We start from the raw sequence: 16,908 nt of genomic DNA, 5'->3' as shown, positions 1-16,908 counted from the left end.
CCAGAATCTCAGTGCACAGATGAGACAATGGTACAGGGCTTTAGGTTTATTAGCAACTGGAGGAAGGGAAGCCTATCCCGACAGGATGGTCTCCACCTTAACCAGAGTAGAACCAGGCTGCTGGTGTTAATTAAAAAGGAGAGCTAATTTTAAACTAGAGCATTGGGAAAGCTGAAAGTCACTCAGCAGTACATGGATTGAAGGGAGATATCTTTCAAGGATACTGGCAAACCAATTAAATCTAATATCCAACAAGCTTTTCCCGAGTCTAATATCCATTAAGACCATTGCTGATTGTATCATGAATGCCGGTATAAAAAAAGCTCTAAATATAAATAAATAAATAAATTAGAATGTCCCAATAGATGTGGTTAAAAAAGCTCAGATATATTTAATTACTGAGCACAAAGATATGACTTCAAACTGCCTGATAATAAGCATGTTATGGATACATAAAATAGAAAAACAAATAAATCTACTTTAAAATGCCTGTACACAAATGCCAGAAGTCTGAAAAATAAGACTGGAGAATTAGAATGTATAGCAAAGGAAGATATAGCCAGAGGCCTGGAAGAAAAGTAACCAATGGGACACTTGATACCAGGGTACAAATTATATTGACATGACAGGGCAAATAAAGTGCCACCTCTCCACCAATCTTATGTTAAGAATGGCAGAGAGTCAAGCAGCATCACAGTTTTACAGGGGGAAAAAAAAAAACTGTACTCTAGAATCCTTATGGTTAAAAATTCCAAGGCTAACATGGAAGAGTATAGTAGGAGGGATATATTACCATTTGCCTCGCCAGAATAAGGAAACAGATTGTAAAATGCTAACAGATTATAATAGCTAATAAAATGGGCAACACAATAATAATAGGAGATTTCAAAATTACAAGTATTGACTGGGCTAAATGTCACATCAAGTCATGCAAGGGAGGTAAAATTCCTAGATGCCATCAATAACTGCTTCATATAGCAGTTGATTAAAGAACCAACTAGAGGGAGAACTATATTAAATCTAGCTCTTAGTGGAACACAAAACCTGGTGCAAGCGATAAAGGTGGTGGATCTGCTTTGATATAATCACTGAAGCATGAATACTAAGGAAAACTACTTTAGTAACATTTTACTATAAAAAGGAAGATTATGATAAAATGAGAAAATTTGTTAGAAAAAAAAACTAATAAGGAGCAATTCACAAGGCTCAAACCTTGCAGGAGGTGTGGAGATAGTTTAAAATTACCATCTTTGAGGCACACACAAAATTAATTACATGCATTAGAAAAGATTGAAGGAAAACCAAATGACTGCCAGCATGGTATGATGAGATCAAAGATGCAATTAATGTCAAAAGGATGTCATTCAAAAAATGGAAAGCAAAACCAAATGAGGAAAATAAGAAAAAGGATATTCACTAGCAAGTTGATGTAATCCACCTAGCATGCTGTATTATAGGCGAAATATAAATACTGTATAAGAACAGGGCATAAGGACCTTCTGAACATTTCCCACCTCTGACTGAAGAACCTTGGTGCCTTGGCATCCAGTTTTATTGCCATCAAATCTCAGAGGATTTCCCCATCTGTGCCTGATGAGGAAGAACATATCCTCCGCCAGCTTCCATTCACCAAGGGCTAGTCTGTGCCTGCTCAAAAATTAGGCCTGCACGCTCTCCATCCCAGCAACGAGACAGGTCAACAGAATCTTTAAATGCTGCTCCACCCACCGGATCAACATTCCCCCTTTCAAAGAAATGACTGGGCTCTTGATTCTTCCTTGTCTGTTTAGGTATGCCACCACCATTGCATTGTCTGATAACACTCTTACAGCCTTGTCCCCCGACCACAGGAACAAAAAATAGCAAGGCTTTTCTTATCACCTTCATCTCCAAGCACTTGGACAGAATGTCTCTGTCCTAGTCCACTTGCCCTCAACTGTCTGCTCTTGATAAACAGCTCCCCAACCACTTAGTCTGGCATCCATAGTTACTGTCATCCATGTCAGGATTTCCAAATCCCCTCCTTTGGACAAAATTATTCTGTGAAAGACACCATGCGAGACTTAACCTGGTTCCTCTCTGAAGAGAAGGAACTCATTCTTATGAGACAGACTCAATCACAAGAGAAGACCTATCTGTAAGTCTAATAAGTGGATGCCCAAGGGACCAGATTCAACGAAGACACCATGTATCCCCATACCTGAAGATAATCCTAAACCCTGGGCATCCTCATTCATAACAACTGATGAACCTGTCCTTGAAGATGCAAAATTCTTTCCATGGTAAGAAACACTCTGCTCATTCTGGTCTTGAAACAAGCCCTCAGGTTTTCTAAACTCTGAGACAGTTCCAGTTGGCTCTTACCAAAATTGATTATCCAGCCTAGAGTTTGCAAGAGGAAGAGCACCCTGGAGACCGAGCAACAATTACTTTTCCTTGACTTGGCCTGAATCAACCAATCATCCAAATAGGGATACACCAGGATTCCTTCCCTGCACAGAGCCATCATCACAACCACCATCACCTTGGAAAATGCATACGGAGCTGTCGCTAGCCCAAAAAGGAGTGCCTGAAACTGGAAATGCCATCCTAGTACCAAAAATCTGAGGACCCTCCGATGATCCCTCTGAACAGGAATGTACAGATAAGCTTCCAATAGATCTACTGATGCAGAAATTCTCCTTTTCTGACCACTACAATTACTGACTTGAAAGCTTTCCTTTGAAAGTGAGGCACTCTTAGAGATGCATTTACTTTGTTTAGATTTAAAAATTAAGCAAAATGTGCCCTCCTTCTTGGTTAATACAAAATAGAGAAGGAACGAAGATCTATTTCCTTTTGCAGTACTGAAATCACTGTATTCAAAAGAAGTCAATCCAATGTTGACCACACTGCTTCTCTTTTCTTCTGCAAAGCACAGAGAGACCATGAAAGCTTCGACTACTGCGTAAGTAAAATCTAGCATCCCTTATAACAGAAATTACCCATTAATACATCATTATTTTGGCTCATCCCTCGTAAAAATGAGGCAACCATCCTCCTATGGGCACCGAAAGTGAGGAGGATGCCCATAGGAGGAACCTCTGAAGTAAAAACAAAACTAATCACTAACCTTAAACCAGGGGCCACAGGGGACTCCTTCAGCAAAAAGGTGAAGAGAACAAGGGATGAGGAAACCAGCACCGTTAGCTATCAAACCTTCTCAATGACCGGGAACAAGCCAAATAAGGTCCACTGAACTCCCTGCTGGTCCCTATTCTATCAGGCGAAGGGCCCTACCAAGGAGCTAGTAAACCCTGGGAGCAATCTTTAGCCCACCAAAATCTAACTGAAGGTTAGACACTCCTACCATCTACTGGAGACGGAGAATACAGAGAGGCTGCAGGTGTTACAGTGTCTTATGTACCAACTGTACAGTAAGAGTTTTGTTCTGTCTCTATCGGTTGGTACAAAAAAAAAACAAACATCTGGACTGGTCTGGGGGATGCCAAGGAATAAATTTTGCTGAGGGGGTGGTGAATGCCTTGAATATCTTTAATAGAGGTGGCAGTAACCAAAACAATGACAGAATTCAAGCTCACCAGGCAGATATGCAGGAGGAAGGGAGATAACCAAAGATTAAGCAGATATGTGATGTGACAGTAGTGGAACAACAAGGCAGACCAAGATGTCCTTATAAGATGACAGTTACTATGCCAAGAAGTTTCTGAAATTAATAATATAGGTGAGATACACAGAGTGCAAAGATTTTGTGCTTGGTAATTACCAGAAAAACGTATTTCAAATTCTAAATTGTTTTTCTTTCACCCAGAGACCTTTAATGTGACAAAGTCCATTAGGTTAAAAATCAGAATTCCCCATTGCTAGGTTAAAAGAATCAAATTATCTGCAGGTTGTAAAGACCTTTCATTGTATAAATAAAGAATTAAAAAAAAAAAAAAAGACCTTTCATTGATTCGATGTAAGAAGTGTTTAGAGATGTCGTCCTATTTAAGCTTTTCAGCCCATTTAGCTCCCTGCTTCTTCAGACATGATTTACACAACTTGCAAAGAATCCAGATTTCTCCAGAATTAAGGCTTGGAAACTAACAGTTAACTATTACCTGAATGAAAATGAGATGGATAACTCTGTCAACAGTGGCACAACTGCAAAAGGAAAGAGTGAAGGGAATAACAAATCTCAACTAAAGTCTCATAAGGAGTCCAGGAAAAGCAATAACCTTAAAGAGAGTACCTGGAAGGCTATGACCACAAATGCTCATAGTTTGGGAAATAAAATCCCAGATCTACAGGCCCTAATGACAGAGGCAGAATTGGACATTGTTGCTATCACAGAGACATGGTTCACTGAATCTCATGAATGGGATACAACAATACCAGGCTATAACTTGTTAAGGAAGGACAGAGTGGATAGAAAAGGGGGAGGTGTGGCTCTTTATGTCAGAAACAACATCCAAGCATCTGAGCTGCAAGGAAGTTGGGGCAAGGAAGAAGCACTATGGGTCGACCTAAAAAAAGATGACGGAGCATCCATTTATATTGGAGTGGTTTACAGGCCTCCAAACCAAAAGGAAGAGCTGGACAGAGATCTGGTTGAAGACATCCATAAGATAGGTAAGAAGGGAGAAGTGGTGATCGTGGGTGACTTTAATATGCCAGATGTAGACTGGAAAATCCCATCTGCAGAAACTAAAAATAGTAGAGCGATAGTGGATGCCATGCAAGTAACTTTGTTCAAACAAATGGTGTTGGAACCCACGAGAGAAGGAGCTATACTCGACTTAGTGCTCACTAATGGAGATAATGTCTCCGATGTCCAGGTGGGCACCCACCTCAGCACCAGTGATCATCAAACGATATGGTTTAATATCACTAAAAGAATAGGGAAAAGAACCACAAAGACCCGAGTTTTACAGTTCAAAAACACAGACTTTGAGGAAATGGGGAAGTACCTGGAGGAAGAACTAAAAGGATGGGAGAATGAAAGAGATGTGGATCAGCAGTGGACCAATCTAAAAGGAGCAATCACCAAGGCAACTGCTCTATATGTTAGAAATGTAAAGAAAAGCAAAAGAAAATTGAAACCTATCTGGTTCTCAAAGGAGGTGGCTGACAAAATTAAAGCTAAAAGAACAGCATTCAAAAAATACAAAAGATCCCAAAGGGAGGAGCACAAAGAAGAATATTTGTTTCAACTGAGGGAGACGAAGAAATTAATCAAGTTGGCAAAAAGTCAAGCGGAAGAGAGGATTGCCAAGGAGATAAAAAATGGTGACAAAACATTTTTCAGATACATCAGCGAAAAGAGAAAGGTCCAAAGTGGTATAGTGAAATTGAAAGGTGGTAATGATCAATGTGTGGAGAGAGATGAAGAAATGGCAGAAATATTAAACGAATACTTCAGCTCTGTGTTCACTAAAGAAGACCCTGGAGAAGGACCATCTCTACACAACAAGAAACTGGAGGGAAGTGGAATAGATGAAAATCCTTTTACAGTAGAAAATGTATGGGAAGAGCTAAAGAATCTGAAAGTGGAGAAAGCTATGGGGCCTGATGGGATTCATCCAAGGATACTGAGGGAGCTCAGAGATGTTCTGGCGGGTCCGCTGTGTGACCTGTTCAATAGATCCCTAGAAACAGGAGTGGTACCAAGAGATTGGAGAAGAGCGGTGGTGGTCCCGCTTCACAAGAGTGGGAACAGGGAGGAGGCTGGCAACTACAGACCGGTTAGCCTCACTTCGGTGGTGGGAAAAGTAATGGAGTCACTGCTGAAAGAGAGAATAGTGAACTATCTACAGTCAGGAGAATTAATGGACCAGAGGCAACATGGATTCACCAGGGGAAGATCCTGTCAGACAAATCTGATTGACTTTTTTGACTGGGTAACCAAAGAATTGGATCAAGGAAGAGCGCTCGATGTCATCTACTTGGATTTCAGCAAAGCTTTTGATACGGTTCCGCACAGGAGACTGGTGAATAAAACGAGCAGCTTAGGAGTGAGGGCCGAGGTGGTGACCTGGATTGCAAATTGGTTGACGGACAGAAGACAATGTGTGATGGTAAACGGAACTTTCTCTGAAGAGAGAGCGGTTTTAAGTGGTGTACCGCAAGGATCGGTTTTGGGACCGGTCCTGTTCAATATCTTTGTGAGCGACATTGCGGACGGGATAGAAGGTAAGGTTTGTCTTTTTGCGGATGACACTAAGATCTGCAACAGAGTGGACACGCCGGAAGGAGTGGAGAGAATGAGACGGGATTTAAGGAAACTGGAAGAGTGGTCGAAGATATGGCAGCTGAGATTCAATGCCAAGAAGTGCAAAGTCATGCATATGGGGAGTGGAAATCCAAATGAACTGTATTCGATGGGGGGGGAAAGGCTGATGTGCACGGAGCAGGAGAGGGACCTTGGGGTGATAGTGTCTAATGATATGAAGTCTGCGAAACAATGTGACAAGGCGATAGCAAAAGCCAGAAGAATGCTGGGCTGCATAGAGAGAGGAATATCAAGTAAGAAAAGGGAAGTGATTATTCCCTTGTACAGGTCCTTGGTGAGGCCTCACCTGGAGTACTGTGTTCAGTTCTGGAGACCGTATCTACAAAGAAACAAAGACAAGATGGAAGCGGTACAGAGAAGGGCAACCAAGAAGGTGGAGGATCTTCATCGGATGACGTACGAGGAGAGATTGAAGAATCTAAATATGTACACCCTGGAGGAAAGGAGGAGCAGGGGTGATATGATTCAGACTTTCAGATACTTGAAAAACTTTAATGATCCAAAGACAACGACAAACCTTTTCAGACGGAAAAAAATCAGCAGAACCAGAGGTCACGAGCTGAGGCTCCGGGGAGGAAGACTAAGAACCAATGTCAGGAAGTATTTCTTCACGGAAAGGGTGGTGGATGCCTGGAATGCCCTTCCGGAGGAAGTGGTGAAGTCTAAAACTGTGAAAGACTTCAAAGGGGCGTGGGATAAACACTGTGGATCCATCAAGTCTAGTGGGCATAAATATAGAGGAGGTGGTAAAACACTGCACGGAGCGGCAGTAGCCACAGAGGCATTCACGGAGCGGGATGCCAGTGGCAAGTAGTTGTTCCACCTTCAGGCAGCAAAATACTGCACGGAGCGGCAGTAGCCACAGAGGCATTCACGGAGCGGGATGCCAGTGGTTTGTGTTCCACCTTCACGGAGCGGAAGGTTGGAGGGCTGCCATCTCCAAAAAAACAAAAAACAAAAAAACAAAAACAAAAAAACAAAAAACAAACAAGCAAAACAGAGGTGGGTAAGAGTATGGGGCAGGGGTGTTGCCGTTTATTGTGGCAGTTGCTACCCCTGATTGAACTGGATGTTCATTGGGATGCGGATACGGCACTGCTCTCTGCATTGGTGGAGGGGTGGAAGGGAATTGGGGCCGGAGGGTGCTGGAAGCCAATAGTGACGGGGGAGGGGGAGAAAAAAAAGAGGTGGGGGGGGAAGATAAAAAAAAAAAAATGGATAAACTGCGTAGCTTGCTGGGCAGACTGGATGGGCCGTTTGGTCTTCTTCTGCCGTCATTTCTATGTTTCTATGTTTCTATGTTTCTATGAGGAGCATTTAAAAAGAAAAGGTTTGCAGTAAAACCTACTTTGAGGGCCAAGGCAGAAATGACATGCAAATCGAGCAGCCCAAGCCCCTTATTATAAAGCAAAAAAGTGACGTCCTAAACGTTAGCAGGGCTCAGCAGCACCCCCAGCCCAATCCTTTGAACTCCCCCTCCCTCCTATGTATCTGACCATAACAGGAAGTAAAGATGTGTTCACATGCTATAGGTGCAATATCACCACTTCTCGAAGTATCAGAAGTTCTGCAGCTGAGGGAGGAAGAAGATGTTTGAAGGCCTGATCACATACTGCCCGTGGAAACCTCTTCCAAGGCATGAGCTTGTCAGATTCACCCCACCCATGGCAGGATTATATACTGAGGGGAAACAGGGGAGGGAAGGGGAAAGATTGGAAAGATAGCATCTCTTCAATCAATTTATTTTTTGGGGGGGATGGGTGGAGTATGAGGAAGACAAGAGAAGGTTATGCTGAACCGATCCAATATCTAGTTTACCTCCATTTCAAACTAACACAGAATATAGAGCTTGTTGATAAACAAAGGGCCAGAGCATAGCACACACTGTTGTACAGGAAGGGAGAAAACCTCACCAGAGTTGCTGGTTTCTGGTACTTCTGCTGGTCAATCTGGAAGAGTTGAACTTTTGCCTTCTTCAACAAGTTGATCATTTTTTCCTCCATGCCGGAGAGCTGCATCTTCTGCAGTGGGATGGTACCTTCAGGTCTATGCTCTTTCCTTTTTGTCTCCTCGCACTCCAGTGTGGCTTTCTGCTCTGAGTCAGAACTAGCTGGATCCTCATTGGAGCTGTCTGTTTCAGAAATGCCAATCAAATCTTCCTTGGCTATGTCGGGCTTGGTCGACATAGTCTCCGTGAAAGAGCAGGGCACTCGGGTAATGACCACTTTCCGTACAACTCCTGGGCAGTCCATGTCCACAATTTTGATCATCTCAGTCTCATGGGATCTTTCTGCTGTATTATGGGGTTCTACATTTTGAATGGGTGATTCAGGAAACTGAGGCAGGGTGAGATGGTTAGTCCTGATCCCAGCCTGTTGCTTGGCACCAAGTGGGCAGATGGGGTCGGGAGGAGAAAAGCCACTTGATTTGGCTAAAGTCTGGCCTGTGAACTCCAGCTTGGGCATGGAATCTCTTTTTCTTTCCAACTCTGGATCCTCAGAGGATGCAAGGCAGTTAGACCTGGGAACAAGCTCCACGTCTGACTGTCCCAAACTGAGAGTGAAAGGAGAAAGGGACGAACTGATTGAGTCTGGCACCGGTTTGGGCTCTGCTAGCTGGGCAGAGATTGAGACAGCCTCATAGATTTTCAAATGGGCTTCGCTTGGTGTGAACTGGGGAGCTCGCAGAAGAGGTACTCTCTTACAAGAGTCGACCTTTCCCAAACCCTGAGACCAACATGGAGCAGTCTGCTGGGATGATGTCAGCACAGATGCTGGAGAGAGAGAGAGCAAGCCATCGTCTGCTGTGGTGGATGGGAACCTGAACAAAGGTTTCGCTAGATGGCTGTCAGTCTGCAGAGTGGAAGGTGAAAGGTCATGGGTTGGGCTGCAAATTGAAGTCCAGCGGAAGACTGGCTCCCGCAAAATTGACCGCCGTTTCTCTGTCAGCAGAGGGATCTGTGGTGGTGGTGGAGTAACAGAGGAAGCCGGGGAGGAAGCAGTTAGTGTTGAGTCTGTTTTTGGAGAAGCAGGAATTATTGGTTTCAGCATCTCCTCCTCCAGCAACTCACGCTTTATGGACTCTGCCTCAGAGGATGACGATGATCCATCTTCTTCCTGCTCTGCATATGGCCTTGAGTCTGCTCCTTTGGCAGAAGACAGAATAGGCTCCTGAGTTGATTCGCTCACAATAGACTGTGTTTTGGAAACTTCCACTGTTCTCTCAGCCTTTCCTGGTGACTGCTTTTGGTTTAACAGTTCTAGCTCTTCATCCATGAACCGCCGAGGGGTCTTGATGATGCGAGAGGATCTGGCACTCATCACAGGCATAATGAAACGACGGATATTCTTCAGAAGGGTGCGCCTTGCTGCCTGCAGTTCCTCAGGGGTCTTTTGCTGAGAGGACACTCTCTCTTTCTTCGGAGCACTCTCTTTCTCCTTTGCCAGCAGCTGCTGTGCCAGTCTCCTCTCTGCTTTCTGGTCTGGGGTCAATGGAGGGCGCCCCCTTCCCTTTTTCAGAGTTAGCTTCTCTAAAATGGATTCTTCATTGGAAGTTTCATCTTGTTCCACGGTCAGAAGGTTGGCAGAAGGGGACTCCATACAGCCCAATTGGCCAGCAACCGGTTCCTGATGTACCTCCTCAACGTCCTCTGTGGGAGGGGCTGCTTCTTCCTTCAAAAGGTGGGATACACCCGGCTCCACTGTTTGGCTGGTAGACTGCCGGGGTCTCCTTTTCCATTTTTCCTTTGGAGCTTTGACTTCAGATTTATTCTTGTTCTCTACAGGTTCTGTGCTAAACTGCTGGATTACCTCTGCTGGGGGAGATAAGTCCTTGTCTAGGTCATTAAAAAGGCTTGCTGCCTGCACAGCATTCTTCCTGCACCCACCACTACTCTTCCCTCCTCCTCTTTTTCTATACGGCTTCCCAGGTGCTTTTAATTTGACATGAGGTTCCAGAACATTCTGGGTGGCTTTCATTTTCTTAGCTTTGGATACAAATTTTACTATGATGGGTGGCTTCTGCGTGCTGCATTCGTCTTCTTTGTTCTTGCTTTGGATTTGTACCTCTTTATCCTTGCTATCAACTCTGACCCTGGCAGTCAGCTCTGCACTCCCTCCCCTACTCTGGCTGGTACCCTGCTGGATCTTTTTCAAAACTACTCTGACAATGGGCAGTTTTTGCTTGAGAGGTAGCTGCATATTCTCCTTCACAGGTGGAGCAGCATCCTGCTTTATTCCTTCAGATCTCTCCTTGGCTGTTGGGACCTCAATGGCGTTCCTGACTTTCCTCTTGGGTGCTGAGCTTCCCTGCTGCCGTTTCCAAAGGATCTTCATAGAACTAGTCAATATGGGGTCTACATTGGCCAGGTCAGGAAGCACCTCATCTATACCAGCAGAGACTAAATCCTGAGACTTAGCAGAGGTACAGAACCCTAGATCCAATGCCGCTGGCTCAACCAGCGTGTATCCTGGGCCTTGAGGTACAGCAGAACCTTGTTCATGTTTTGTAGGAGGCTGCTGTGAAGCTGAAGCCTCTTTCAAAGCAGGAGACAAATGACGGGGTATCTTCTCTTTGACCCTCACTGCATTTCTTCTCTCTGAGAAAGAAGACGAGATAATTTTAAAGCAGGAACTTATATCATGGTTCTCAACAGGTTATTTATATGCAATACATATTCCTTCCATAAAGAATGCAATACAGATATTAATATGGAGCATATTTTACTACCCACATATACACATAGGTGGAACAAATACAATAAAATTCCAATGCAATACATATCTAACACACAATATCATTATCATATAAAAAGAACATATTATAAATGTGATTAGAAGACAGCACAATCATATTCTAGTACTGGAAATCAACAGTGCAAGCACCAGAAATAAAGAGTAAAGTCAGTCACAACATTATGGGACCTAGTTAGATATGAATTCAACTTACAAGTAGGAAAAAAAAGATTGAACAAGTCTATAAAGATTACTGGAAATAGTGTTTAAGTTGTTTTTAAAGATCTGGCTAAGTCCAAGATCAGCAGTGGTTCTTCAAGAAGAGTAATATCAACCCCCCCCCCCCCGCCCCAAAAAAATGCTTCAGAATAAACCTATACCTGCTGAAGCTAAAAGCAATTGAGCTCTTCCAACATAAATCTCACAGAACAGAAAAGGCCAGAGAAATAGGACCAGTCTGCTACAGCAGTGGTCCCCGAGCCTGTCCTGGGGGCCCACCAGCCAGTCGGGTTTTCAGGATATCCACAATGAATATGCATGAGAGAAAATGTGCATGTTATGGAGGCAGTGCATGCAAATTCTCTCTCGTGCATATTTATTGTGGATATCCTGAAAACCCGACTGGCTGGTGGGCCCCCCAGGACAGGATTGGGGACCCCTGTGCTACGGCAACAAAGGGAAAAAAAAAAAAAGATAATGAGTGCTCCAACAGGTCAAGCCCCCACCCCCGTAAGTGTCATATGGGACATGAGGGAGAGGATACTTTATTCTTGGAACTAAGCTTCAGGCCAACGCAGAGTTCCCTATACCCAAGTATTTCGCCACTGAGACATTAAGCACCAGAGGTACTTAAGACAGTTTTTGTAGAGGACTCGTATGGGTCATGGACTCAAGGATCTTGTTTCTTATGTGTACCTGGACAGCACTGTGTACATTGAGTAGACCTATACAAATAAGAATTAGTAGTAGTAATTAAACTTAAGGCTTTTCTTTGCACACGTGAAACGGAACAATGTCTTACCTCTGTGGGGCCTGAGGGCTGAACGCAAGTGGCTTCTGACCACTACCTTGTTATTTCGGAAACCACAAAACTCTTCCTGTAGGAGAAACACACGCTGTTAGCCACAAGCAAGAAGAGACCTTTTATTTGCAAAGAATAATGGAGGACCCAACAATACATTTTCACAATCACAATTCAGAAACAAAAAAAAACCAAAAACATAAAAGAGGAGCAGATTCCTTAATCCTTGGGCTAGACATGTTCTCAACCAGTACCAGGCATATTACCATATCTAGCCCAAGAGAGGTGCTGCAGGATGAACAGTTCCTTCAGCAGAGGGATCATTATCTCTGTTCAAGTTCACAGCTTTCACTGTTATTTATCACTCACATACACAGCAATCCAAGAAACAAACGTTTATGAAATGACACCACCAGGTTGAGGGTGCAAATTCTTCTATCAGGAGCTCACCACTGATGACTGGAAATTTTGCACCAGAAACATCAGTAACATCAGGCTGTAAAAGGGCAGCAGAAAGTGCTTCTCTGCCTCCCATGATCTGTTTAATCAGCAGAATATTGTGAGGAAAAGACAGGAGAAGCAGCAGTTGAATAAGTGCTTCCCAACTCTTCCTTTTATTTTTTCCTAATGCTATGGATCTAACCAGGTTTCAAGCTACAGAAAGAGAGAAGGTGATGGGAGGCAGAAAAAGAGACAAAGCAGAGAGACCCAATGAAAAGATGAGAAAACACAGGAAAGTACTACTGACCTCCGATCCCAGAGAGGGGATAGCTACTGATCCCATCGGTTGAATGGCAGGACCAGCAATGGAAGCTACACCATAATACTTCACTAGCACCTATTTTTTTTTTGGACTTGATTTTCTACTTTCACTGAACATAAGGAAAGGTGACATGGGAGGGACGGAGTGATGTTAAGGGGGGTGTATCAGATACTATTTGTCGTTTGTTATATTCTGTATACTCAGAAAAAAATCAAATACAGTTTAAAAAATAAATAAATAAAATGAGAAAAATAGTTAGAAAAAAAACCTGAAAGGAGCAGCTACAAATGTAAAAAGTGTGCAAAAGGCATGGTCATTGTTTAAAAAAAACAAAAAAAAACCATCCTAGAAGCACAGTCCAGATGTATTCCACACTAGGGATGTGCATTCGTTTCATCCGTTTCCTATACAAGCATGTAATATGAAACGTATGAAACGAATGCACATCTAATTGGCATGTAATGGGAAACGTATGAAACAAATTAAACGAATGAAACGAATGCACATCCCTATTCCACACATTAAAGAAAGGTGGAAAGAAGGCAAAACGATTACCAGCATGGTTAAAAGGGGAGGTGAAAGAAGCTATTTTAGCCAAAAGATCTTCATTCAAAAATTGGAAGGATCCAATAAAAGAAAATAGGATAATGCATAAGCATTGGCAAGTTAAATGTAAGACATTGATAAGACAGGCTAAGAGAGAATTTGAAAAGAAGTTGGCCATAGAGGCAAAAACTCACAGTAAAAACTTTAAATATATCCAAAGCAGAAAGCCTGTGAGGAGTCAGTTGGACCGTTAGATTATCGAGGGATTAAAGGGGCACTTAGAGAAGATAAGGCCATTGCAGAAAAATTAAATGATTTTTTTTGCTTCGGTGTTTACTGAAGAGGATGTTGGGGAGGTACCCGTAATGGAGAAGGTTTTCATGGGTAATGATTCAGATGGACTGAATCAAATCACGGTGAACCTAGAAGATGTGGTAGGCCTGATTGACAAACTGAAAAGTAGTAAATCACCTGGACCGGATGCTGTACACCCCAGAGTTCTGAACGAACTCAAAATTGAAATTTCAGACCTATTAGTAAAAATTTGTAACCTATCATTAAAATCATCCATTGTACCTGAAGACTGGAGGATAGCTAATGTAACCCCAATATTTAAAAAGGGCTCCAGAGGTGATCCGGGAAACTTCAGACCGGTTAGCCTGACTTCAGTGCCATGAAAAATAGTGGAAAGTATTCTAAATATCAAAATCACAGAACATATAGAAAGACATGGTTTAATGGAACAAAGTCAGCATGGCTTTACCCAAGGCAAGTCTTGCCTCACAAACCTGCTTCACTTTTTTTTGAAGGAGTTAATAAACATGTGGATAAAGGTGAACCGGTAGATGTAGTGTACTTGGATTTTCAGAGGGCGTTTGACAAAGGTCCTCATGAGAGGCTTCTAGGAAAAGTAAAAAGTCATGGGATAGGTGGCGATGTCCTTTCGTGGATTACAAACTGGCTAAAAGACAGGAAACAGAGAGTAGGATTAAATAAACAATTTTCTCAGTGGAAGGGTGTGTGCAGTGGAGTGCCTCAGGGATCTGTATTGGGACCCTTACTTTTCTATATATTTATAAATGATCTGGAAAGAAATACAAGTGAGGTAATCAAATTTGCAGATGATACAAAATTGTTCAGAGTAGTTAAATCACAGGCAGATTGTGATAAATTGTAGGAAGACCTTGTGAGACTGGAAAATTGGGCATCCAAATGGCAGATGAAATTTAATGTGGATAAGTGCAAGGTGATGCATATAGGCAAAAATAACCCATGCTATAGTTACACAATGTTAAGTTCCATATTAGGTGCTACCACCCAAGAAAGAGATCTAGGCGTCATAGTGGATAACACATTGAAATCGTCGGTTCAGTGTGCTGCGGCAGTCAAAAAAGCAAACAGAATGTTGGGAAATATTAGAAAGGAAATGGTGAATATAACGGAAAATGTCATAATGCTTCTATGGCTCCATGGTGAGACCGCACCTTGAATACTGTGTACAATTCTGGTCGCCGCATTTCAAAAAAGATATAGTTGAGATGGAGAAGGTACAGAGAAGGGCGACCAAAATGATAAGGGGAATGGAACAGCTCCCCTATGAGGAAATACAAAAGAGGTTAGGACTTTTCAGCTTGGAGAAGATACAGCTGAGGGGGGATATGATAGAGGTCTTTAAAAGGTTTGAGTAAGTTTTTGGAGAAGTCCATTAACTACTATTAATCAAGTTGACTTAGGGAATAGCCACTGCTTTTACTGGCATCAGTAGCATGGGATTTTCTTAGTGATTGGGTACTTACCAGGTCCTTGTAACCTGGGTTGGCCACTGTTGGAAACAGGATGCTGGGCTTAATGGACCCTTGGCTAACCCAGTACAGCAATTTTTTATGTTCTTATAGTCTAGGGCTGTTGTATCATCTGCAAATTTTATTACCTCACATATTCCTTTCTAGATCATTTTTAAATATTTTTTTAATATTTTATGGTTATTATAGTTAATGAAGTTGGCCTTTTTCCCTTGAAACCCAATGTTTCTGTAAAGCCTGTGGCTGTTAAATGTTTTAATGTTTAAACTGTTATATGTAAAGCCTGTTGCTAATTTATTGTTTCACTGTAAACCGAGGTGATGTATATCTATACGTACCGTGGTATAAAAGAATCTATAAATAAATAAAGGACATCGCCTCCCATCCCATGACTTTTTAGTTTCCTTACAAGCCTCTTATGAGAGACTTTGTCAAATGCCTTCTGAAAATCCAAACACACATCTACTGGCTCACCTTTATCTACATGTTATTAACCCCTTCAAAAAAAAAAAAAAGTGAAGCAGATTTGTGAGGAAAGATTTGCCTTGCGTAAATCCATGCTGTGTTCCATTAAACCATGTCTTTCTATACGCTCTGGTTTTGATCTTTAGAATAGTTTCCACTGGTTTTCCCGGCACTGAAGTCAGGTTCACTGGCCTGTAGTTTCCTGGATTGCTACTGGAGCCTTTTTTAAATATTGGGGTTGCAATGGCCACCCTCCAGTTTTCAGGTACAATGGATGATTTTAATGATAAAATTTGTAACCTAACAGATCTGAAATTTCATTTTTGAGTTCCTTCAGAACCCTGGGGTGCATACCATTCGGTCCAGGTGATTTGCTACTCTTTAGTTTGTCAATCTGGTGTACTACATCTTCCAGATTCACAATGATTCTTGTGCAGAATCGGCCATAATGGCAGCTTTCTCCCAACAAATGGAGCTCTTTGCGGTTCTTCAATTCTTTGATCCCCCCCCCCCCGCGCCGCCAATGCCACTTGTTCCCCGACCAACAACCTTGCTCTCATGCCTGTGCTGACCTCCACCAACTCGTGCAGCTCCGCTAAAACAGGCCACAGCCATGCCAGTCTGATTGCTCCTGCTCTGGTCCGACCTTTGCGTGCTATGCTGCCCCAACGTCCCCATCAATAGCAACCCGCAGCTCTGCAATACCACCTGGGTACAAACTGAAAACTCACTGTTGTCCCACACGCTGCTACCAGAGACTGCACCACAATCGAGGGGAGACCTCATACAGCAAAATGCCCACGAAGCAAAAGGACGTGCACTTTGGGGTAGCGGATTTAAAAGGCTCACATTGTTGTCATAGCCAGGCAACTGCTCCCTCTCCCATACACCATCACTTAGTTGCCAGACCTACAGAGCAGGAGGGGGACAATATAAATACCTTGAGGTAAGTCACTAATGGGAAGGGGACGGCCGAGCCCATGTCTCTGTGTTAAAGGAGGGCTACCTGACATGTTGGAACATACCCTCATATTTTTGTCTCCCTTAAGCCCCAGCTACATATTACATTTATTTATTTAAAAACTCTTCTATACCGTCGTTAAGTTAGTCAACCATCACAACGGTTTACAGCAAGGCACGATAATGAAAGAATGAGTGGTATAGATTACAACTTAATCATGTGCCATCACAATACGGTAACAATTTAATATAATAATCTATAAGTGTAATTTAACCTTGTATATCAGGATCATATTAGACGGATTGTATTTAACATTAATATGTATTTGTATGCTACAATTAAC

General features: G+C 42.7%; 1 protein-coding gene across 1 annotated transcript in view; it reads right to left on the bottom strand.

Moving 5' to 3' along the window:
- KMT2B (lysine methyltransferase 2B) overlaps window positions 1-16,908 on the bottom strand; it is a 357,171-nt gene that overhangs the window by 311,621 nt on the left and 28,642 nt on the right. The window contains exons 2-3 of the mRNA XM_029577331.1: window positions 12,029-12,104; window positions 8,188-10,871 (exon numbers count right to left, since the gene is read on the bottom strand). Coding sequence (XP_029433191.1) covers window positions 8,188-10,871; window positions 12,029-12,104 — 2,760 coding nt within the window. The remainder of the gene's footprint in view (window positions 1-8,187; window positions 10,872-12,028; window positions 12,105-16,908) is intronic.

Source organism: Rhinatrema bivittatum, chromosome 14 (assembly GCF_901001135.1).
Source record: "Rhinatrema bivittatum chromosome 14, aRhiBiv1.1, whole genome shotgun sequence".
Classification (NCBI taxonomy): Eukaryota; Metazoa; Chordata; class Amphibia; order Gymnophiona; family Rhinatrematidae; genus Rhinatrema; species Rhinatrema bivittatum.
The sequence above is the reverse complement of the archived record's forward strand: the minus strand, read 5'-3'. Positions and strand labels throughout refer to the sequence as shown.